Source organism: Fukomys damarensis, unplaced genomic scaffold, assembly GCF_012274545.1.
Source record: "Fukomys damarensis isolate Sample0158 unplaced genomic scaffold, DMR_v1.0_HiC HiC_scaffold_5, whole genome shotgun sequence".
Taxonomy (NCBI): domain Eukaryota; kingdom Metazoa; phylum Chordata; class Mammalia; order Rodentia; family Bathyergidae; genus Fukomys; species Fukomys damarensis.
The window spans coordinates 17,977,355-18,002,889 of record NW_022900917.1 but is presented as its reverse complement, the minus strand read 5'-3'; the positions used below and the strand labels follow the sequence as shown (position 1 = coordinate 18,002,889).

The 25,535-nt window shown below is 39.9% G+C and overlaps 1 protein-coding gene across 5 annotated transcripts in view; it reads left to right on the top strand.

Moving 5' to 3' along the window:
* Nucleotides 1–25,535, top strand: part of Cpq (carboxypeptidase Q) — a 368,009-nt gene that overhangs the window by 249,377 nt on the left and 93,097 nt on the right. For all 5 annotated transcript variants that reach the window (XR_779292.2, XM_010619585.2, XM_019206825.2 and 2 more), the window contains exon 5: nt 4,715–4,806. Coding sequence is in view for 4 of the 5 variants with exons in the window: in XM_010619585.2 (XP_010617887.1) it covers nt 4,715–4,806 (92 nt within the window). In the remaining variant the exon portion in view is untranslated. The remainder of the gene's footprint in view (nt 1–4,714; nt 4,807–25,535) is intronic.

The window sequence follows — 25,535 nt, the reverse complement described above, 5'->3', positions numbered from 1 at the left end:
GATAGGTCTGCAAGATGGACTTTAAAGAACGTTCTGTTGCCCTGCCATGTTCTCCACAAAAGTTCTTAATTGTTTTATATTTACATAACTAAAAGGACACCAGGTGATTCTCCCAAGAACAAAGTTCATCTTCAAAGTGACCTTCTGCTCCTGCCTATGATCTACATAAAATAATCTTTGCCTAACCATGCCCCCTATTTTAAAAATCAATGATGATGACGCTGGGCATGGTGGAGCACACCTATAATCACAGCTCTTGGGAGGCTGAGGCAGGAGGATCGCTGCAAGTTCGAGACCAGCCTGGGCTACATTGTGAGTTCCAAGTCGGTCTCAACTACACAGTGAGACCCTCTCTCAAACAACAACAATAAAAATCAATGATGATGTACTCATATATTATATGATGAATTATGTAACTTGTTCAAGGTGGAACTAAGACTCAAACCCCATGTATTAAGCCATAATGTTTTAGTATCTTCTCTACTTGAACTCATACGCTACTTGGTTGCACTTTATTTCTATAACTCCACCTTATTGTAGGAATAGAAGTCTCTGGAAGTGTAGGTCTCCTTGAAAGTGCTGCTGAAAGGTAATTGTCAACCAATGTATCTATGAGCTAGAGTGAGTATATTTCCATAAGAAAAAGCTGCATTTTCTCTGCGGAGTTACGTTACAATAGGGAGAACGTAAGTGTAGTTTCAGAAGGCTTGAAACTGAGTAGTGGGTGTCAGAGTTAATTCACCCCATTAACAAAAAGTATCATATAGAAGTTGTGATTTGGGAATGTTACCTACAAGGCTGGACTAATCTGAGTTTTTCTGCTGAAATTCACATTTATTTTTCTTTGCCCTGGTGGTGCAAGCTTAAGACAGTCAACAGACCTTTTCAATTCAACAGTTAATGATTGTCATCTCTCAGCCTTCTCATTTTTAAATTTGAGAAATACAGAAACCTAAAGGCTAAACATATGTTTTCATCTTTTCTCATAGGCAGTGTTTCCCCTGGCATCATTTTCTTTAACAAAAGGGAAATGAAATACACGTATTTATATTTATGGCCCAAAACAAAGTTCAGACATGTTATCAGTAGTTTTCTTCTTTTACAGAAAAAATAAAACCCATGATGCTGTAAATTGTTGTACTATCTGAAGGTCTTAACTGAAATTCAAGGAGGTCACAGGGTCTCTGGGAAGTTTGTATAAATCTGTAGGAAAACTAATTGCCTTTCCTCTGACAAAACCTCAGAAAGACCTGACTCCTAGCCAGCTAAAGCTTGGTTTGGTCACCCTCTCACCTCTGATCTACAACCTTCTTCCATGTACTTGCCTTAGACTGGGATGCCTCCCACTCAGCAGGGCCAAAAGTGGCAGAGCTGGGAGTGAATCTCAACTCATTCAGACTCCACAGTCAGTGTCTTGCTATGCCCCATGCTGTCCCTTGTGGACTTAGGTGGCCTGGGCATCCAAATGCCACACCAGGCTCAGAGTCTATGAACAAGGCCCCATGCGTTTCTGAGGTTTAGGGCCAATCAGATTGTCAGAGTGGAAAGAGACTTTGAACACAAGTACTTGCTAAAACCCCTGAGTTTTCATCTACTCTATGGGACTCGGCTTTGTGAAGGTACCAGTGTTCCTTGCCGCTGGGTGCTGAATTTTGCAGCGTCTTGAGGAGGCTCTGTCTTTTTACAGCCCACTCTACTTCTATCCTTTTGAGACATTAGCATGCCTCACTTCAGACTCATTATTTCTTTATTCTCTTAATATAGCATCCTTGGCCATCACTGATTTGAAATGTGAGGGAGACTAATGACTTTCAGGCAGCACACCAGTCTACAGGGATATGCAGAACACTGGCTTTTAAAATGTAGGTTCTCTCCAGCTTGTGCTGCTCTCATATCATTATTTAGAGAATTCAATCATTTTAATAATTTGATACTATTTTTCTGCTAGGTACAGAGAGATGTAAAAAGAAAATGTGTTTTCCTGATACATTTGAAAATGTTTAGCGTTTTCATTTTCAGTAATATAAATGATATTACTTTGTCTTATTTTCTCCCCTCCCCAGGTTCCAAGCAAAATATCCTTTGATTTAAATCCACTTTAAACACATGTCTTTTAGAGAAATTGAAGGTTGAAATTTTGAGTAATCCCTATTAGATTTCCTTCTGAGACAACACTTTGTTCAGTTCATGCCATGAATGTGAGCGGGGGGTCAGACTCTACACCTGATCTTAACCATAAGAATAACATGTGATAGATGGTTTGACATTGGAGCAAGCAGTGGTCATTCCAAGGTTCTTCCTCCTCAAGCGCTTTGAAGATTCTCTCCTTGGGCAGTGGTTGCCCCTTCTTTTGTGTGGAGGTTTAAGTGTGTGTTCCCTGCCTGGATACTGTCGTGTACTTTTGTAGTTCATTATTAGATGTCAATTACATATCAGCTACAGGGTCATTTTGCATACATCATCCCATCTCATTTAATCCCCACAACCACCCAATGAAGAGTTACAGTATAGGTGTGTAACACCTTCTCCATGTGTCAGATGAAAAGGCTGAGTGAGGTTCAGGCAGGCCAATCTAATGATAGCAGGGTTCAGTAGATCTGTCTACCTCTTCCACAGGTAGCACCTTGCCTGGAAATGGGCAGAAGTTCTAGATGAGACTGAGAAGGGACTTGGAATTTTATTCTAATAAAATTACCAAGCTTTGTGTTCAGACTTCCCTTCAGTACTACATATGGAATATCTAGTGTGTGCCAAATAATCTGGGAACTGAATTAAAACACAGAAATCCCTGCCTCTAAGAAGCGGAAGCTTCCTCTTTGGTTATTGGAGGTTTTGAGCAGAGAAACAGTCTGATCAGCTTAGGTTTGGGAAAGTTCTTCTGGCCACTCTATGCAGCATCATTCTCAGAGGTGACGGTGAAGGGAAGGAGACCTCTTTGGAAACAGCTGCAACAATCCAGACACCAGAGGGTAGAGCCTGGACCAGAGTGCAACCGAGGTGAGGAGTTCAGTTCTGATGGACTTACAAGGACATGCTGGAGGATTCGAGGTGGAATTGAGGTGGAAATTGCTTTTCCAGGCTTTACCTGGAACTCAGGTCAGCCTGCATTCTAACCTGGACTCTTTTAATAATGTCAAAATTCTCAAGTGTAAAATAACTTCGCAGTCGTATTCATTTCAGAAAAACATATAACTGCCTCCTTTAGCAACTTAGCACTATGCTTGTGAGAGGAGGATGACTGTGGGCATCTGGAGATGGAAAGAAGGATTTCCATGCCTCAGCTGCAGCTGACCATGTAGCTCCTGCCTTTAGTGCCTGTCCCCGTACTCTTGAGTGGCAGATCACGTGTGGTTATAGCAGAGCCTCATAGCACGTCGATCTCAGAGCCACTCAAAGAGCATTTCAGTCTTTACCAATGACTGGCCTGTGAGGAGGTGGGGAGACAAATCCTTTTAGTAAGATATAAGTACAGGCTCACGTTTTTATGCCTTTTCTAGTTCTACGAAATGACATTATCAGGACAGATTTTAATTCTGGGTGACAAAGTGGCACTTTAATACTACTGTTTCATCATGATTTAATTTTAGAAAACAGCTTCCTTGTATTAATTTTTACTGAGCAGATATGTTCACTCAAAAATGGTCCCAGACATGCCAGGCCTACCATTATTAACTTCAGTAACTTCCTTGACTGAAAATGGGGAGATGTCCTGATAAACTCTTCATAACCTGAGCATCTCCTAAGGCTAAAATGCATCTAATGCGCCTAAGCTAGCCAACATCCCAGATGAGCTACACAAGGCATCACAGAGCCTCCGTTGTTTCTCCTTATGATCCTGTACTGACTGCTGGCTGTGGCTAGCTTCTGCTGCCCAATCTCACAAAAAAGACTCATACTCATATTGCTAGCCTGGTAAAAGGTCAAAATTCATATCTTGTTTTCTATTGACTATGCACTGCTTTTGCATCATTGTAAGGTCAAAACAATACAAAACAAAACAAAAACAACAACAACAACAAACTAGTAAACTGAACCACCATAAGCCAGGGACTACCTGTACAAGTTTGTTTAGCACAAGTCAATGAAATTGCCATAAGCTGTTAGTGAAGTAATAAAGTGAATAAATGTCATCCCTAGTCAATTAATTTTTGTTGATCTTCAGTGAGTGACCTTATATTTCTAAATAGAAGAAGAAACTGGTCATGGACAAACATAAATGTTGAATCATTTCTTGGTTACAACAGTACTGCAGATAGCATGAGAAGCTAGCCGTACTTGTGAATTGTAATCTGCTCCCCCCACCCTTGATTATCTTGAGGTAGAATCAAACGATTTAGTCCCAGGTAATATTTCTGCAAAACCTCAAGATCTCCTTAAGCTCTTCCTAACTGCACCTTCTGGATATCATCTAGTATCTTCCTGAACTTGACCATCCCTTGGGCCCTTCCAGGCAGGCTAGCCAATTAAGGATGGGATTAGAGACTCTCCCTTCCCGACCTGCAGACAGCACCTGTCATAGCTCTTCTCTCTAGCCCTGGAGATCACCCGAGTTTCTCCTTTGCTGTGTCAGCCATACCCTCAGGCAGGCAGCTGCATGGCAAGAGAGGAGGGCCTCTGATTCTCCCCTGCGTCCACAATGCAGGTGATGGGTGCTGCCATTAGAAAAAAATTCCAAAATCAACTGACAGATCATTTCTTTTATTATTTTTCCTAGGGTTGCGTCCAAAGAGAACTCTGCGCCTGGTGCTGTGGACTGCAGAGGAACAAGGTGGAGTTGGTGCCTTCCAGTATTTTCAGTTACACAAGGTAAAAACAGGCAATTATATGCACAGTATCAATAGTCAATATAATATCACTGATTGATGCTTTGGGTTTAAAAAGTCTCTGTAATTGTCCCATTTTAATATTTTCTGGTCTGCTCACCATAGCAAACACTCCTGGACTCCTTCTTCCTCCACCCTAAAACATGAGAAGGGTCTGGTGAACTGAGGATGCTTTGGTATGAAGCCCCAGGCTTATCTCTTTCTACACCATAGTCTATGGCCTTAGAAAACTCCCAACGGCATGCCGCCATGTTCTCCAAGTCTCCATAGTTCTTCTGTACTCATGTATGCCAGAGCAATAGCAACAGGTGAGCATTCACCCTCATACTTGGATGCTCCAAATCCTCTTGGAAGTCCTGGCATTTGAAGGTCAAGTCTTGAGGCCGCCAGTAATGCATCATGCTGGTGGGCATTTGGCAGCTGGAGGTCTCAGATCAAGGAGAGCAGGATTTTCTGACCTTGAACCTAATTAGGCAAGAGTGGAGCCTAAGGCAAGATGGTGACTAAGGAAGATCATGATTAGAAACACAAGACCACATTTAGTATGGGGGACAGGAAGATTAATGTTGAGAATAGACTCTGAGAGAGCAACATCCAGGGTCAAAAGTGTGCTGGAACAAGTCAAGTATCAGTTCAAAGAGGAACTCCACTCACTGCTGAGCCACAATGTGCAGGTAGGGAGGCAGGTCTGGTTTGCTACTGCTGCACTGGATTATTCTCCCTGAATGTACAGATTGGAAGAAACAAGTTCAAATTACCCAAATCAGTGAGAGCTTCACTTGTTTTGTGACTTATATTTATATCTTTCTTGATCATTTTGTACAAGTCAGTCTCTGCTGTCCTATTTCAGTTAATTACAGCATGAATCCAGGGTTGTGAATTGAGTCACTGAATATAATCATTTGTTCTACAAATGACAACTATGATTTACACCCAGCTCTTTTACCACTTCAGTTCTTTCCATCACAGGTGATCCTGGGAATAAGAAAATTCAAGACAAGTGTCCTTGGGTTGGTGGGTTAGTAACATCATCTTTATAGGCATGGTAAATCTCAACAGCAGATGAGGGGTACTCTAAATTTAGCAACATTCAATCAACATTTTCTGAGTGCATATGATGGTCCATGTGTAATGTTTGATATTAGATTAAATGTCATTGCAAAGACTACCTCTGACTTTATGGAGACTAAAATCTGCAGAAAGACACTGACCACTAAAATTCAATTACTGCGTGAGGTGTTGAGTCTTCCTATTAAGAATCACGTTGATGGCAGTCTCAGGAAGTTCACTTAACCTGGTTTTGAAGAGCAGTCAGAATAAGCTGTGTGGAAGAAACAACAGCCAAGTTAAGGCCGGAGTAGAAGAGCAGGAAGGAAGAAGAGCAGGAAGAAGGAGGTGATACCAGGCCTAGGCTGAGGGAACTGTGCGTACAAAGGCCGAAGGGGAACGAGTGCATAGAACCCCGGGAACGGGAAGGGGTCGCAGAGGGGCTGGTGCACAGAATGTGGGTGCACAGTGGGTGGGGTAGGAGAGGTGAACAGGAGCCTGATCAAAAATGTACAGATACTATTTAGAAGCTTACACTTTATCCTCACAACCAGAAAGGGAGAGATTTTAAAATTCTATACATCTTGGAGTACATTTAAAAAAACAATACCCAAGAGAATCGCTCTAAAGCTCTTTCATTCTCTATTATGTACTCTAGCCAGGGAAAAAAGTTTGAAGTTATACTGCTATGGATCTGGCTTGAAAATTCCTCACCACTAAAATTCTTAGGATATGACGAGATAAGATTAATTCCTCTATAAGCTGTTGAGTGTCACTATAGACTATTAAAATGCATGGATAAAATCAGAAATGACTTGATTTTAATCCTCTAAGAAGTTGACAGGTATACACACCTGTACCAGCATGCAAAAGACATACAATCACGTGAACAGAACTGGTTTACTTGACAATATCTGTGATGTCTTCATACAAATGGGTGGATATAATGGTGGCTAATCTGTATTGCATTTTGATGGATGGAAAGAAAAAAATTCAGGGAAGGAAAAGCATGGGCTTTTTGTTTTAGGGTATCTCTTTATCTCTCCTTTTAAAGAGCATTCTGCATGTTTTACATGATTGAGCCAATTTCAAAGGACTTATTCTGGATTCTTAAGATTACCATATTGATAGAAGCACTTGCCAGGAGCATAATCATTTCTGGGCTGGCTTAGTTGAACTCAAAAGTTAATATATAAGCAAGTCCCAAACTGGGAAGTAAGGAGTAAATCAGATTGTCTTTGGGCATCATTGAATGCCACAGATAACCCAACAGTGTACAATTCACTCTCGCCACAAAAGAAACCCTTTGTTCTAAAAAAGGTAATGACAACTGCTGGAGCAAATAAGCCTTCAAATTTCCATGGCTTCACATAATAGGAGCTCATTCCTGCTCACCCATCGTTCAGTAAGGCTCTGTTCCGTATGGTAATTCAGGGATGCAGGTTGACAGACTCTTCTGCAAATAGATGTTATTAGGCCTTGAGCATCAACATCCAGCTGGCAGGTGGGGGAGAGTGGGAGGATTTTGTGAGACAGTTCTGGAAGTGGCTGACATCATGTCTTAGTTACTTTTCTTGCCACCAGGGCAAAATACCTGGCACACAAAATTAAAGGAAGAGAGGATTATTTGGCTCACCATCTGTTGTGGTTTCAGTCCATAGTCTGCTCTCTCTGAGGCAAGGTGGCACAACAGAGAGTCATCGCAGAGGAGAAACAGTCCATGGCAAAGCAGGGCAGGCAGAAGGCAGCAAAGCGACAAACAGCAGCAGCAGTAGTAAGCTTGCCTTCCCTATCATTGTACTGCATCCCAGCTGTAAGCCTATTAATTGGTGTCACCCACACCCAGGTGGGCTTCCATTATCCACATCAAGAACTAAAGCTAAAACAGTAAGCAGACTAATCTGCACACTTTTAATCCCAATGTTACACCATGAATCCACCTTCACACACCCTAGATCTAGCCACCTCCAAAAAGCCCCACCTACAAGCACATGAGTCTTGGGTGGAACATCTAGATATAAGCCATAACCCATTGTTTCTACTCATCTTCCATTGGCAGGATCTAGTCATATCGTCCAACTTCATGAGATTCTGGAAACACAAAGCCTGGCTAGGTAGTCAGTTCCCAGACACATTGTGCATACTCCACAGAAGGGGAAGCACAGAGCTGGACTCCCAAACGAGTCCAGCTGCCTCGAGCCTTTCATCTCCCATGGTTCTCAGAGTGAGTTCGGCTCTGTGAGCTGGCCTGGAACTAAAAAGTGTTCGTCACCACCACTACCAGGAGGCCTTCACCAATCAGCCCCCAAAGAGAAAAGAAAAGAAGTTGCATTCTTTGCTCATAAAGATCTTACATTCTACTCTAACAAAACTTTAGACTCACATATGCTGCTCCTCAGCCAAAGGGCTCTTATCTAGACTATATAAAGAACTCAAAACAATCAGCCCCCCCAAATATAAAAACCCGATTCAAAAATGGGCATCTGAAATGAACAGACATTTATCAAAGAGTAAAAGCAGCAAGTAAATATATGAAAAAATGTTCCACATCACTGGTCATTCGAGAGATGCAGATGAAATCAACACTGAGATTCCACCTCACCCCACAAAGAATGGCTGCTATCAGGAAATCAACCAATAACAAATGTTGGTGGGGTTGTGGGGAGAAAGGAACCCTTCTCCATTGTTGGTGGGAGTGCAGACTGGTGCAAGCACTATGGAAATCAATACGGAGATGCCTCAAAGATCTAGGATTAGAGGTTCCATTTGATCCAGCTATCCCTCTGGTGGGTATCTTTCCAAAAGAATTAAAAGAATCATACCACAGTGATACATGCGCACCCATGTTTATAGCGACACAGTTTGTAATAGCTAAAACTTGGAAACAGCCCATTTGCCCATCAGTTGGAAACTGGATAAAGAAGATGTGTTTTTTCTATAAAATGGAATATTACTCAGCCATAAAGAATGAGAAATTAGATTCATTCATAGGAAAATGGATACATATTGAGGATGTACTCCTAAGTGAAATAAATAAGTCACACGTGTAAATACAGAATAGTTTCTCTGGTGTGAAAAACTATAATGAGATAACTGACAATGTGAAATAGGAAGAAAAGGGCTAAAGGTGTAGGGAAAGTGGGAAGGGTAGGTGAAAGGCAATAAGGGAAAAGAAATAAAACATAAGAAAATGAAAAAATGGAAATAAAGTGTTTGTGAATGGGGAGGGGAAGAGGGGGTGAAGGGAGGGCAGGGACAAGGGGAAAAAATGAGAACCAAGACTTGTCATGTAAAGGTACAGGATCCCAATAATGAATGTACCTGTATTGTATACCTAAAATATACCAACAAACTAAAAAAAAAAAAAAATTTATTATAACAATGTAGAATGAGATTTTAAATTATTTTCTAAAAGTATTCTATTTTTTGGTAGAGTATTGAGTCACTAACAAAAGTGTTGAGTGGTGTGAAGGCTTAATCCAGTAAATGTAAAGGAGTTAGAAATGGGAGAAATGACTGTGACATGTTCGTTCTGGGGAAGGATTCAAGGCCTAATCCTTGCACAATGAGTGGATCTGAATGAGTGCTCAAGAGGGGAGAGAAGGAATAGCTATTCCCCTTCATCCAGGTGATAACTGAGTCCTGGGTTTTGCTTTCGGCATTTCTGTGAACAATACCAAACTGGACGAGAAGCTTCATTTAGAAAAGAACCATTTTGGTGGTTACAAGGTAAAAGATTAGAACTTTTTAAGTGTCTGCTAGCATTTTCATGATATGGTTATAGTTGTGTCTTGGTCATTTTGGGGGCCAGGACACAATACCTGACATCCATAACTTAAAGGCGAGGTTTATTTTGACTTACAGTTTATAGAGTTTTCAGTTCATAGTTAGTTGGATCAAAGGCAGGGCAGCATGGCACAAGGGCATAGCAGAGGAGAGCTGCTCATGGTATGGCTTCCAGTCAGCAGAGAGCCAATAGAGGGGCAGGAAGGGAGATACAACCCTCGGGTCACACCCACTGTAACTACCTCTTCCCACCATGCCCCCCCTCCTAACAGCAAGCCAGCAATAAGCCATCATAATCCAATCACCTCCAGAAGCCTCACCTATGGTTTCATGAGGCTTTGGGGGGACATCTAGATGTAAACCGTAACAGGATTTTCAGGAATCAGCAAGTTATGGCCTGCAGGCCAAATCCAACCTGCTGCCTGTTTATGTACAGACCTCAGGCAAAGAATGTTTCTTATATTTTTAGCTGATTGTACAACAGATGCTGAATGTGGTCACAAAACTCAAAATATTAACTATCAAGCTCTTTATGGAAAAAGCTTACTGACTGTTGTCCTTTATAATACAAATAATAAAGTACTTTCACATTTTTTCTATACAGTAACCTCTTGTAGATGGTCTAAAAGAGAATTTTATACATTTTGTCTGGAAGCAAATATTTTCTGTATGTGGAAACATTGTTGTAATAATATAAATGTGTATGCACAGTCTTTTTATTTCTTTCATTATAACTTCATAGAGTTTAACAGTGAAGTTCATTAAGCTTATGTGGTACTGCTGTGTGGAAAAATGGTATATAGAAAATCATTATTTCTTACTTTTGTTGCTGTAAATCTATTCTTTCTACCCCCTAACAAATCTCTTCAACAGTGAGAATTCTATAAAAGGTATTTTAATTAATGAATTTAGGTAAACTCCATGGGAATAAAATTAGCATTAATGTTTGGTATCTTTTTTTAGTAAATATCTCTGTTTATAGTGTTTTTAATATATGCATAGAAATATATAAATAAAAATGATTCTCACTTATATAGTAAACTTTATTGCCAAACTGATTTTCAAAATTTTATTCATATTAAGAGCTAACTTTCATTATAATTATGCTTTTTATAAAATATTAGCTTAATTAACATAATAATTTAGAATTTACTAAGTTTACCAAATAATTACTAAACAATTCCCTAAATTGTTGTGGAATATGTGAGGCTATTTGTGCTTCGTGTAAAAATTTTGAAACTTACATGCAACTATATTTTAATGTCCACAAGGACAAGTTTTGCCTCCAAAAAGCCTATAAACATTTTGATGATAGTTACTAAGTAAAATAATTCAAACAGGAACTACTGATTTTTTTTTTCCCACTATATTTTAGCGTCAACTAGAAAATAAATCTTTTTTGGAGTCTGTCTAGCGTACCTTTACCAATTAACAGCAGAAAGTTTCATGAAGGGTCTCTGTATTTTCTTATTAAAATACTAGTTCACACATTCTGATAGGTTGAAAATGTTCTTCCTGGTTTGTTTTTTGTATTTTTGGTACCGGGGATCAAACTCAGGCCCTTGTGCTTGTGGGGCAGGCACCGGAACCACTGAGCTAAATCCCAGCCCTGTTCTTCTTGTTTTTAAAGTTCTTTCCAATGTGTCTCTGCCTCTCTTCCCATTAACGAGTGAACATGAGAATCATTTACAGGAATATTGTTTGTGGTTTATGTTTATTGAATCTTTTAAAAGTAACTCATCATTTTTTATGCCAACAGTGCTTTACTGAGGTTTAATTAGCATTGGTAAATGTACAGATCTTAAGCATACAAGCCAATTATTTGGAAAATGTATATTCCTGTGTAATCATCACACAGATCAAGATGAGAGCATTTCCATTACCCTAGAAAATTTCTTTATACCTTTAAATATTGACTTCCAACTCCACCAAAGGCAACTACTATGCTGCTTTTTATCACCCAAGATTGGCTATGCCTCTTCTTGAGCTTCGTATAAGTAGAATCATATGTAAGCTTGAGCCTGGCTTCTTTCAGTAAACAGTATGGTTTTGGAATTTATCCCTGTTAGTGCATTAACAGTTGTTGCTCCTTTTCTGTCACTGGGTGATTCTCTATTGTTTGAACAGACCACAGTGTCTTCATTTTTCTGGATAAATGGAGTATATTATGTTGATGAACATTTAGGCTATTTCGTGTTTTAACTGTGGTAAATGAAACTGCTCTGAACATTTCTGTGTAGATCTTTTGGTGGATATATCATTTATTTTCTTTTCTAGTGAAGCTGCTAGATCATACGGTAGGGGATGTTTAACTCTGATAGAAACTGCCAAAGAGATGGAGGTTTTATCATTTTACATGCCCACGGCAACATATATGAGTCCTAGTTGCTCTCTACCCTTCTGAATACATGGTGTTCATGCCGTTTTATTCTGGGCCATTCTTGCAGGTGTCACATTTATATGTTTGTTAAGGTTTAGTTCTGAAGAGTTATAAAGAGAAGGTCTGCTTCCATTTCCGTGGTCACCTTGCTTTCTCCTCCCCTGATTCCCTGTCTTGAGACCATCTTGATTCTTGCATGCTGCTTATGATTTAAGTGGGACTAAAGGTTTTCTTACCCTACATGATGTGCGGGGTTCCTCAGTGGTTGAAGTAGCCCTGTTTCAACTTGGAGGAGCACCTTGATGACAGAGAAATGTCATCCCGTTAGAGTCATAGCTGGCTCCCAGGGACACTGCCTGGGCCATTGGAATTCAGTTGGGGCCACAAGTGGGAGATGATTGCCACCAGGGCTGGAGCTCGTGGGCACTTTCTCTTATCCTTACAGAAGAGGTTATCCTAGAAAGGACAAGGAAGACTGCAAAAAGTGCCTCGTTATCTCTGTTGATTAAATTAGTATTTTTTTAAAAAAATATGAACTTCTTTATTGGCTTTCTTCAGCTTATATTCACTTAGAAGGAAATGTCACTACATAGAAAAACATATTATTGTAAATAAGTTTACTTATAGAAATAGAATTCAACTTTGGAATTAAAAAACATTATAGATGATTTTATTGGATTTCCAAACCAGTGAATAAAAGTTGTCCAGATGCCATTTGCCTAATGCCATTGAGAACAATGTGACTCTCTTTTCTATTCTTGGAAGAAGAGCAGGATATCATTTCTCATGTCCTAAAATGTACAAAGGAGGGGGAAAAGCCCTAAATTAGTTTCGGCTGAATTTCTGGCATTTTAAAATCTTTTCCATTTTAAGCAAAAATATGATCTGGCATAATTATAATGAGTAAGGTAATCTGGCCTTGAGAAGGCCTCATTACACAAGGTAATCAAATAAAATAGATTGATATGTTCTATTCTGGCATGAAAAATATTTTAACCTTTTCCTGATTTATTACACAAACTTCTGGCAATTGAATTACAGGGATAATGAACACTCCTGTATTCTGGTAGTCATTAATAAGGGCAATATTTTAAATAGGTTTTATTAAATGAGGGATGAGATGGATGATCATTCTAAACACACCAGTTTGTTTGGACTCCAGCCAACTTGAAAACAGAAAAAGCTAAAATGCATTGGTACAGCATTACGTTAGCATTTCTTGTGTTGCCAATGCTGAGGCACAAAATTTCCACTTTACTTATATAAATATACCAGACATGTTTGCTATTTTCAGGAGTGACATTCTTGTCAACTTCCCAGCCCATATTAGTTTTCACGTTTCAGTAAAAATAAATAACTTAGAAATATTTGTGAGACTTCTTCATGTTATCTGGGCAAATGTATACCTTTAACATTTTTATTTTTCAACCTTGTTGCCTCCATATACCGCCAGCATAGCTAGGGTGACACTGGTAGAGCGTGGGAGAATTGTACGCATGTTCAGGTCTGGTTATAAAAATAATAGAGTCAATGTATTCACTGAGCACAATGGCGTCTGGACTGCATCTCCGGCACAGCCTTCCTTGTATCTTTAATGTTCCATCATGAAGTACAGCTGTGCTAATCAGGGGTTATAGTCTCAATCACTATTGCTGAGCTTTTCTGCATCTTGTGTTTTTCTTTTAATGCCTACATGTTTGCATTAGTCTGTCAAGCACATCCCCAAATTGGTTTAAACTTCATTTATCCCAGTGTGTTCTTGATCTGGAGCTCTTGTAGTTCCAACATTCATAGAATTTGTACAGTACGCCTGGGAGCTCTTTGGGGGTCTTATTAGAATTTGTGGGTTGTATTTTAAAAATGAAAGGAAGAGACTGTCTTTTGCACTTATTTGCTCTATCTTGCATAGAATTCTATTGTGACTATGGGACTATGAAGTCTTCTGTTTGTACGGTAATTATATGCAGTAGAAATGGATGTCAGTCTGGGCAGAACTATCACAATATCCCCTTAGATACTGGGAGAATCACATGCTGCCTTGTGAGTGAGCATGAGTAGGCACCAGCGCACTTCTGTCGTCTTCTTAGGAGGAATCTTTCTTACCTACCTTTTGTTGTTTTTTCCATATAAAAATATAGGTTGTGACAACTATAATGGAATTCTTGCTCACTTTTTTGGGGTAAATTTATCATGCAAGGCCTGATGGCTTCAGACCATGGTACAGTTTGGATGTTAATTTCAGCCCAGTATATGTAAAAATAACACCCCAGTTTCTCTGCTGCTGTTACTAACACAAATAAGACAAGCACCTTATAAAATTAGTTCTGAAAACATTGGACCAAAACAGTGAGGTTTTTTTTTTTTTTTTTGAATAATTGTGGCTGGCATTTCATCTCACTTATTCTCTTTACTCCTGAACCTCAAAGAAGTTTGTGTCCCATCTGTTTTATCAGTTTCCTAGAGGTGGCCTACGAGGCACAAGCCGTTTGTGCCTCAGTGTCTCCCTATGTTTAACCAGGTTGTGATTTGACCTGGAATGATCCACACTGCACCAAGTAGATGAACTTCCTGAGGAAATCCAGTTGACATGCCAGAAAGCACAAATCTGAACGGAGGTGTCATGCCTGGGGCTCACAAGTGACCTATATGGGTAAGAGCATTTGGGATTAAATTATCATATTACATGTATTTGTGCCTCACTAAGTTACAGAGTCAGCAAAGCACTTTTGAATCACCAGCACTATTTAATTTGCCTGGAGCTATCTTTTACCCTCTGTCAACTAAAGGAGTGGGTGGCTAACACATTCTCCCTCTCTCTCTCTCTCTCTCTCTCTCTCCCTCCCTCCCTTCCCATCCTCCCCCACCCTCTCTTCTGTTACTAAAGATTTGGCCCCTGCAGGCCATATGGTCTCTCCACTCAGTCCTGCCATAGTAGTGTAACCGTACACAGTACTAAAAGTATAAGCATGACTGTGTTTCCATAAAATCTTATTTTTAAAAAAAATTCAGGTGAGATACAATGTGATTCCTGTTCTAAATCAAACCCTTATTGGTCAAAAGTTTAGAAAACTTCTTCCTACCCTCACAGTCATAGCTCTTGGGGAAAGACCTCTGTAGCCCATAGTGGAATTCTTACACCGGGAGGCCATGTCTTAGCAGGCTAATCACGAGACTGTTGTTTGTAAGCTCAGCACTCAACAGGATGTAACTGCTTTCCCTTAGGTATTTAGCCAACAGACCCACCATCAGCTGGTCAGCATAGTGCCTTAGTTATAGGCCGGGGAGCCACACAACAGGCATTGTTACCTGCTGGTCAGCCATATTTTCCCTGGTTCTGAATAAGAAGAGAATTTTATTAAGATGGCTAAATGTAATATTGGAAGAAACATTTCAAGGGATATCTTTTTTAAAAGTTTACACACAGGAGGGTCTTTTAAAGAAGTGAGCATTCTAATACATCTTAGTTTGGCACCTTTGCTAGAAATCCTTCATGAATATCACTCACTATTTAACCACATCCTAGTTTTATCCATGCGCTTGCCAACAGTATTTCTTTTTTAAACCTGATCATGGGAAGGTGCTTTGCTCAAGAACCTTGAAGAACTTTAGGCCTCTGTGTAAGCAGTAACTCCCGAAAGTTTATCCTCTACTTGTGGCTACAGCAGTTTTTCTGTGATTCAGTTATACTAAGACAGGGACACCAGAGAGTGGTCCGGAAAGGTGGCTGAGGAGTGAGTGGCAGAATAAGTTGACTTTGTACTCAGAGAAGCAGCGTCCAGAGTACACAGTGGGAAGTGCAAAGATGAGGTTTGATAAAAGCCTGATGACCAGACAAGGAACTGAGTGGTGGAATCATGGGACTTTCAGGAATTCTTAATAGTCATTCCCAGTGCTATTAGTCCCCTGTGGTGTCTGTGGTTTCTCAGACCAACTCTGTCACTTTTTTGTTGTTGTTGTTACACTTTGTCTATCCATTCATTCATTTTGGGGACAGAGTCTCACTGTGTAATTCAGGCTGGCCTTGAAGTCACTATGTACACCAGGCTTGCCTTGAACTCACGGCAATCCTCCTGCCTCAGCCTCCCGAGTGCTGGGATTACAGGCGTGCGCCACCACACCTGGTTTTGTCACTTGTTTCTTGATATAAGTGATCTGAAGCTGGCTTTCTAACATTCTCATCACTTAGGCCACATCTGTAATTCCTGCTGACTTGACTATTTGAGAAAACAAAACAAACAAACAAAACCCACAAAAGGTATATATTTTTTTCCTCACCAGAAGACTGGATCATTTATTCCTACTTTTCTTTCAAAAGACCTCCATCTTGCAAAGTCATATCAAATCCTTTTCCTGCATTTGCAATTACTCACTCTAGAAGCTAAGGTTGCCCCTAGCAACCAGCAGTTTGTCTAAACTGCATTGGTTTCAGTGTTCTCTTAAAGGAGAGTTTCTCAAAATCAATTTCTAAAGAACTTTCATATCCCACATGGCCAAACATATATAAAGAGCAATTCAAATTTAGAGAGTTTAACAAGGCCTTTCAACAGAGGTTTAAAGTAATTCCATAGCCTGAGTTATTTTGAGATTAAACAGAAATTCTATTACTGGTTACAACAGGAGTATAATTTGCTTTTATGGGTTCCTATAGTTTCATTTAATAAAATTCATCCAGTGAGCACACCACACCCTGCAGTCAGAGGTGGTGCTGTGGTAAGCACTTGTGAATGTGTTTTGGGCAACTTTCCAGGTAGTAACTGAGGGCTGGGAGACCATGTGGCTTGCACTGAGCCCCATAGCTCCATGAATCCCCCATCCAAAGCTCTGGCAAATACTTTATGCCCCCCAGAGCCAAATGGGAGCCAATCAAGCTGTTTGGTTATTTGAATTAGGAAAGAAAAAGGGGAAGAGAACGTGAATAGTAGAAGGTGGGAAGAGGGTTTTGTGAAAATTGTCTGTTTTTTTTTTTTTCATTTCAGGGAAAGTAATTTTTTCCTTTTATTAGGTGTAAAAAATCTAAGGCTAGAGGTTGTTTTGACAAACTGATAGAAAATGAATGATAAAAGTATCTGAAAGATCCCATTTACTAAACAACAAATCAAGTTTTGTTTACATGAAGCCATTGTAATCTCTTGCATCTATGTGATCATTTATAAATTAGGGTATTCTTTTCATAGATATCCTCGCACTGATAATTGTAATGACTAGGATCATTGTCAGCATATGTACTATTTCTTGTATTTAACACATGAAGAAACAGAGGCTCAGAGAGGTGTGAATATACCTAAGGCCCCAGAACACAGACTCCGAGATTCTGAGCCTGAATCTGAACCTAGCTTTTAGGTCTCCAGGATTCAGCCACAATGTCTTCTATGACCATGTGCTTCTGTGCCACTCATCTTAAATATTGCTGTCTATCTGTCTGCCATAGATTGAAGGAAATACACATCAAAATATTCAGGATTGCTGGGTGATCGGTACCACCTGAATGGATGAGAGTGATTATTTCAAGGCACCTAGTTTGAAACACACGTAACAGAGTCAGTTCTATATAATTTTGGAGTAAAAGGCCAAGCTGTATTGTGTAACTATGCAGGTAGCTGCTGTCCCCAGTAGTTCTAAATGTTTTGTATTTCCCTTTGTGTAGAGAGGATAAAAATAAATGTATGTGTTTATTAACGAAGTTAACTCTCTAAATTCTGCTACGGTGATTTTAAAAACATTGTAGCTCTTCAACTTTCAATATTGAGTCTGAGGCATTTTCTAGGTAAAGTTGTAGATAAAAAAAAAGATAAGAATAAAAATAAAATAGTCAAGGAGACCTTTTCATGATATGCACCTTTTTCTCACAGCAATAAATATTAAAACTCTTCCACTGTTTAAACGACTGTCTTCAGATCAGAGACAACCCAGAATTTCACTTTGGGACATTTCCCATTCTCTTAATCTTATTAAACGAGGAAAATAGGAAAAGAACTTTAACTTTTAAGAGATGGAAATCATATGTGTATATAGACTGTGTATAGAGCTTAGATACCTAGAAAAAAATGTATCCAGATATCAAGTCCAGCTTTCACCTTTTAAGATACCTATGCCCAAGACACTGAGGACAGGAAAATCCTGGGAGGAATCCCTGCCTGTGCTATTTTTGGAGATTTACAAAGACAGAGATTTTACTTATGTCAGTGTTTTAACATTATCAGACAGTGAGCTTACCCCTGGCCCGGTCAGCTTAATGATGTCTTCATTCAAGCATGCAGCTTAGAAGACTAGAGCAGCAATTAGAAAAGAAAGTAACGGTATGTTTCCAAAAGTTAATGTCTCTTAATCCTACCTGCCTGGATTAGTTCCTTGGTGAAGAAACAAGGAAGGATAAGTGAAGTAGGGGACATAGGGATGAATTATCAACACAAAAGAGAAATTTAAACATTTGGAAGCTAAACTCAAAGCACAGATGATTTAACACTTGTTCTGTTTTATTTTGGTTTTAAAAAAAAGTGAACGCTCTTCCTTCCTTGGTTAGGAGGTAAAATAATTGGTAACCTTTTACATGGTTCTTTTTGTCTCCATAATCGAGAGCTCAGTCAGTAAATACTTGCTCTGGCAAACTTTTCTGAATGTGTTAGAAAATAGCACCTGCCAAAAATGGATTGGTGCGTGCTCTGCCCCACTGAAAGGAGGTTGCGATGAAGAGCTGCCCCTCTTGGGTAGTTGAGCTTGCCAAGGTCTAATACAGTAGAAGTGCAAAGGGGAACCAGAAGGAGAGACACGATTCAAGAGTAACAAAGCACTGGCGCCCATGGCACTAAGTCTATTTGCTTCCCAAGATTTAGCAGAAAGGCTTAGACCACCCTTGTGATTTTATCATCTTTGGGGTAATTAGCTTAATATGGCACACTATAGTGAAGGCTTCCACTGAAAGGCACTCTTTAAACATCTTTTTCTGAATCATCAAAATAAGAGTGGAGCAAATGAAGAGGGAAAAAAAAAATCACTTGTAGACAAAGCTGCTACCTTCAATTCTTGAGAATTGTAGTTCGTGGCTAATTATACTGACATTTCTATTGTACAAAAATGTTGAGAATGCAAATATAATTTCTCAGCTAATTATTTCATTATGTGGAAGGGATATGTGTGAAGTAATAAATCAACATTGTCTTTATGACAACCAGCAGTTGTGGACTTTAATAATGAAACTTTCAATAAGTGCACATCCTGATTAGGTAAGAAATGCCTTTTCTGTTTATGTGTACAATATACTTTCTTTAGCAGATACCTTTCTGTCCCAATAAGTAGTGATATTTGTGTGAGCAAGTTACTTCTGGCAGGAGAATCCAATGGCTATGAAGAGGTGTGTCTGCCAACCTGTGCCTCTCTTCTGAACACAGAACAGCCAGTTGGCTGATGAATGGTGATTGCAATGGTTTAGATCTGAAATGTCCCTCCCTCCTCATGCGTCATGTGTTCAGAGGTGGGAATTTGGGGAGGTAATTGAATCATGGGGTGCTCTACTTATCTGTGCATTCATGCATTCATGAACTCATAGCTAAATGTGCTGTTAGGCAGTGAGGCCTGGCTGGAGCTGGGTCACTGGAGTCATGACCTGGAAGGGTATATTTTTGATCTTGGCTCCTCCCTCCCCCCCCACTTTCATGGGGTAAGCAGTCCTTCTCCCTCATTCCCTCCCATCATATTGTTCCTGCCTTAGTCACCCAGCCATGAACAGAATCCTCTGAACCATGAGCTCAAATAAACCTCTCATCCTTTAAGGTGCAGGTGTCCGGTATTTTGTCCTAGTGATGGAAAAGTAACCAATACAGCGGTGAAACTCCTTGTGCTTAAAAAAAACAAAACAAAACAAACAGAGTTATTCTGCTTTTTAATGTTAAGAGCAACAGAATGTTAAATATTACATTGTGTAGTTTAAATTAGAAAGTAATGGAGCCTGAGGGAGGAGAGAGGGACACTGAAGAATGAGAAGGTGAGAGGATTTGAGGGTGTCCAGCATTTCATCACTGTATCATCAGTGTAAGAAGTGCAACTAAGGTTAATGCAAGTTTTCGGGGAAAATGACACCACATTAAATGAGGAGTTTTTAAACTGACAGTCCTTAGCACTGGTGTCTTTATAATCCATCTATGTCTAAATTATACAGAATCTGAACATTTTTCTGAACACGTTTGGTCATTAGCAGTGATACCTCCGCATCAGGGTGCCAGGCCACTTTGAGAAACCTGCGCTCTCTGTTTTGACAAAGTGTTAATGATACGCCTCGGGGGCTAACAGTCTGATCATAGGTAATACTGAGCAACTCGTCTCTGTACCTTCCATTTCACTGAGTTCTTAACAACTTCATTTTTAATGTTAGTGTTTCTAAAAGCTAAATAGCTGCTGTTGAAAGTCTAAGGGAGCTTTTGACAAATTGTTCAGGACTTGAGCATGAAGCCTTCCTGATACATGTTCGCTAACCTTGAACACTCTAGGGCCTATTCTGAATATTTGGTGGTTTCTACTGCCCTAACTTGCTCTCACTCACATATGAAAATACATCTGTGTACATCAGAACTTTATGAAGAATTGTAATAAATAATTGGGGACTTGAATTGAAACTTAATGATCTGTGTTAATACCAATGCAAATAATGTGAGGTGTAAGATGAATTACCTGAGGCTTTTCCTTGTGAGGAAATTTGCATATGAACCAGCAATGGCTGCTAATTTATTGCACAGTTTCTTTGCCTTGTGCTTGGCAAGTTTCTTATGGAAGAGATCAACAGCAAGATACACAATAGTTTCCCAAATGTTGAAATAGGTGGAAAATCTGGTTCTTCTAATGCAGGAAGTCTTCTGTGTGTTTATTGAACTTTATGATGGCAGAGTTCAGTAATACAAAAAAATCGGAAGAATAGAATTTCAGTAGTGTTTTGATTCCTGATTTGCTGAGCTATCCATTTTTACCCATGGTTCTGCATAATTATTGCTGCATCCCATTTTACTTGCAAAGGTGTCCTTGTTTAGATGGCAACTTAAACAGTCATTCTACTTATTAGCTACTCTTTGTCATAGGAGTTTAGATCTAAACTCTCACCCCAAACACTCATGTGTTCAGGAGTGGAGCTCTTGGGATGAGTGGATTAACCATGAATTCATAGCTGAATGTGCTGTTGGCATATAGGGCCTGGGTGACAGAGGTGGGTGACTGGCAGGCTGCCTTTGGAGGGTAGAACTCTTGCTCTGGCTTTTCCTGCTCTCCCCTTCCTAGCTGCCATGGGCTGAGCAGTTTTCCTCCACTATGCCCTTCTGTTGGGCCATTTCTGCCTTGGAACCAGATAGCCATGGACTGAACCTCTAAAATGGGGAGCCAAAATAAACCTCTCCTTCTTTAAGTTGTGGGTAGCAGGTAGTTTGTCCCAGTGATGAGAAAGTTACTAATATATTCTTACCTTTGAAAATAATTGTAAGTTTAAAGAGAACAAAATATCTTAGTATATGGTATACCTTTGAATACATATAATAAGTTCACATAATCCTCAGAACAACCTTATGAAATTTAGGTCTTGAAGAGGACTTGCTCATAGAGATTAAATGGTTGTCAAGATCATTTAGTTAATATGTGACAGAACTAGGACTCCAACGCAGATGTCCAGAGCAAACTAATGCTAGTGAGTATAATAACAGGAAGATTATCATTCTTAACCTTACTAATAAAGCTGTCGTTTGCCTAGGAGTAGTTCTTTACCATTATTTATATCATAGACTACTTTGGCAGTCTGGTGAAACATGCACCTCTTCTCACATAAAATACAGTAATACCCCAGTTCACAAATGCTTCTGTTTACAAACAGTTCAGTGTGCAAACAAAAACATTTTGACATATTTTGCTTCCATTTGCAAACTCTACCTTGGGTGACAAAGATGACCACAGCTGTCTTCTCTATGCAAACACAAATACAACCTTCTCCCCTAAATCATAAAACAAATTAAGCCAGTGGTGGTGGTGCACACCTGTAATCCCAGCACTTGGGAGACTGAGGCAGGAGGATCACTGTGAGTTCGAGACCAGCCTGGGCTACATAGTGAGTTCCAGGTCAGACTCAATTACGTAGTGAGACCCTGTCTCAAAAACAAACAAACAAAAAATCAATCATAAAACAAATTAAGTTCATAAACTGAGTTACCACTGTATATAGTGGTATTATAAAGACATGAATTGTGTTAATATCAATTATCTAATTTTTAATCTAAATTTATGATATAATACGTATGTTTTAAAAAGTGGATCAATTAATATCTTGAAGTATGAATTGTTACTAAAATTTCAAACGAGTGATGAACATAAAGATAATTTTCAGTTTTCTGCAGCAAGTCTAATGTGATATGAAAACATCTGTGATTTCTATTGGTGATGAAGTGACAGGTTCTCCTAATACTACTGTTTTGGCTTATGTCTAGATGTCCCCCCACAGCCTCATGCACTGATGGGTGGGGATTTGAGGAGATGATTGGGCTTAGTCCACTGATGAGTTTATAGCTACGTGTGACATTGAGAGGGAAGGCTGGTGAGAAGAGGCCTGGGGAAGTGGGAATTACGGTGTCCACCCTGTTCTGAGGTTGCCAGCATCCTCAGGGTTGTCCCGCCAGTCAACAGCAAAGCCTTCAACCGTCAATGATGCACTTCACAGAGAAAGCAGAAATCTAAAGAACTGGCAGAGAGGTCTGTGTGCCTGACTAATCGTGCTTCTTTCATTTGCCTTGAGCATTTCTAACATTCAGTCTCCCCTAAGTGATCCTCAGGTGGCTTCCCAGACTGGTCATTATTTCCAACATATTTGATGCTATTTTCTGCCATAGCTATTTTCCCTTTCTACCTTTGGGTGATTACTGTTGCTGTTTATTACTGTTCTCAGGTGAAGGAAATTGTTTTTCTTCATCTCCCTTAGCTCAATACAGATACCTATTTGGACTTTTTTTTTCTATAAACACTATAATTCCTTAGCCTCCTTTTATCTAAACTACGCCTATTAAATTATTTTAAATCTTCTCAAAGCTAAATTGCCTCATCTATTTATTATTTTCCTTCATTTTGCCTGAATACTTTACAATTTAGAAAGTATATGAAGTGATTGGTAAAGCTCTGAGTAGTCCCAGGGTGTATTTACCGACTTCTGTAATTGAGTCTTACTGATTGTACTATGTATTATTAGTCTCGTGTTGCACTAACTTTAGCATAAGAATCTTTAAGATTTTAAAAATGCATATTTGTTATTCTTTAAATTCTATTTAGCTTTTTTCATGGCAGTTCAGTTGTTATTGCTCACCGCCTTCTCCTCCTGTGAGCGGTGGCCATATTATTTTGGCAGGACGGGTGCCCTGGCAATTCTCACGCTTAGGGATCAAACCGCGATGAGAGGGAGTCTGCAAAGGACGTGCTCGGCCCCAGTTTCACCTGAGAATAAGAACACTCTTACAACAAAGCCTCCACATAAGAGTACCTTGTTATGCTGTTATTGAAAGAACCTCAGAAAATTTATATGTATCTTGGTAATTTATGGCTATTTTTAGAAATGACTTACACTCTACGGAGTCTTCTCGAAAGTACTTAATGATTTTTAAAATCATCATTGAAAATTCTAGATTTCCAAGCAGTTGTAAGAAATAAAACAGATTCCATGTGCCTTTGAGGCAGTTTTCTCCAGGAGAAGCAACTTAGAAACCTGTAGTGCAGTATTAGAGCCGGGGATTTGATAGTGATACGGAGAAGAGAAAAAACATTTTCATCGCCTGAAGAATTCCTTATGCTGCCCTTTTGTAGCCACATCCACTTCCCTCCCCACATTTGTTTTTATTTTGAAGACTTTAATTTAATTTTGAATTCATTTTAACAGATACATAGAAATTGTTCGCATTAGTGGTGTAGCACATAATGTTTTGATACATGTGTATATTGTATAATGTTCACCCAGGTTAAACGTTTGTCTCCTCATACACTTATTTCTGTATGGTAAAAATTTTCAAAATCCTCTCTTCTCCCTTCACAAAATGTGCAGAACATAGTCGTCATCTGTACTCGTCTGCCTGCACCCCCAGAGCCCTTGGCTCCTGTCTAACCATGGGTAACTTAGCTCCCATTGCTCAGCCTCTCCCTATCCCCGCCTCCCTCCTGTGGTAACCATCGTTCTACTCTCAACTGCAGTGAGCGCAAAGTATTTATTTTTAATATTTATAATAAATGTCAAAAATGTATAGTTTAAGAACTTTCCATAATACTCATCAGAGATCTAGCTTAAACCCTATGCTTGCTTTTTTAAAAAAGAATATATTCTTTAGAAACACTGATGTTGTATCACCAGTTCTAGGAACCACATGATCATTACCTTCCTCACCACCACCACCCAAAATGGGGCTGGATGCGTGCTTGCACGAGCTTTCGTATACAAATGCACACACGTACCTGTGTTCAAATACCTCGACACAGTTTTGCTTAGCACTGAGAGCCTCAAAGTGCCAGACAGTGTTTTAAGCTCTCTCCTTTTCTTGCTTCCTTTCTAGTGGATCAAGACTGCTAATAAATTTGCTAGAAATATGAAGTCGTGTGTTAGAGCAAAGTAACTGCTGGGGAGCAAAATAAAATAGGGAGCAGAGACAGGGATACGAAGAGGGGGCCATTTAATTCTTGATGGAGGGAGAAAGAAGACTTTACTTGAATAAAGGCCTGCAGAAGACGAAGAAGAGAGCTTCACAGATAGGTAAAACATGTTAGGGAAAATGGACCGTTATTGAAAAAGTGCCAAGGGAGGACTGGGTTTAGGATTCAGGGAACGGGGAGGAAGGCAATGCCCCAGAAGAGGAGCAAGTGGGAAGATGTGTGGTCTGTGCTGTAAAGAAACTCAGATCAAGTCAGGCCACCAAGGCCACTGAATCTGGCTGAGAATGGAGCTGCTGCAGGCTCTTGAGCAGAGGAGGGGCATGATTGGAATTAGCATCTCAGACGAGCATCCTGTTTCTGGCTTGAGAGTGGGCCTGAGGAGACTAGAACTGAACCAAAGCAACAACGCAGGTGAGAGCTGATGGTGGCCGGGACTGAGCTGGCAACAGCAGAGGGAGACAAGTGGTCAGGCTGCAGATGCATTTTAAGGAGAGTCAACAGGCTCTCATGATGGATCGTTTACGGAGTGTGAAAGAGAGGGGACAAGTGTGACCTCATGTTTGGGCCCTGAGCAAGTGAAATGGAAGGAGTAAAGGAGAGGAAAGTGAAGTGGAGATCAGGCGCTCAGCTTTGGACATCTTAAATTACAGGTATCAGAGGCCAACATGGAGAGATCAAGTGGGCAGCATGGCTGCAGTGCAGGGTGGAGGTGTATGGCTGGCCATGGGCAGGTCGTTTTCTCCATGTGTGTGCCCCAGTCATCAGACCTGCCTTCTCTCAACCCCTTCTCCTATCCAGTGGAAGCTCAACTTCTGTGCTTCCAGCCCTGTGATTACTGATTTTGTTCTCCAGGAAAT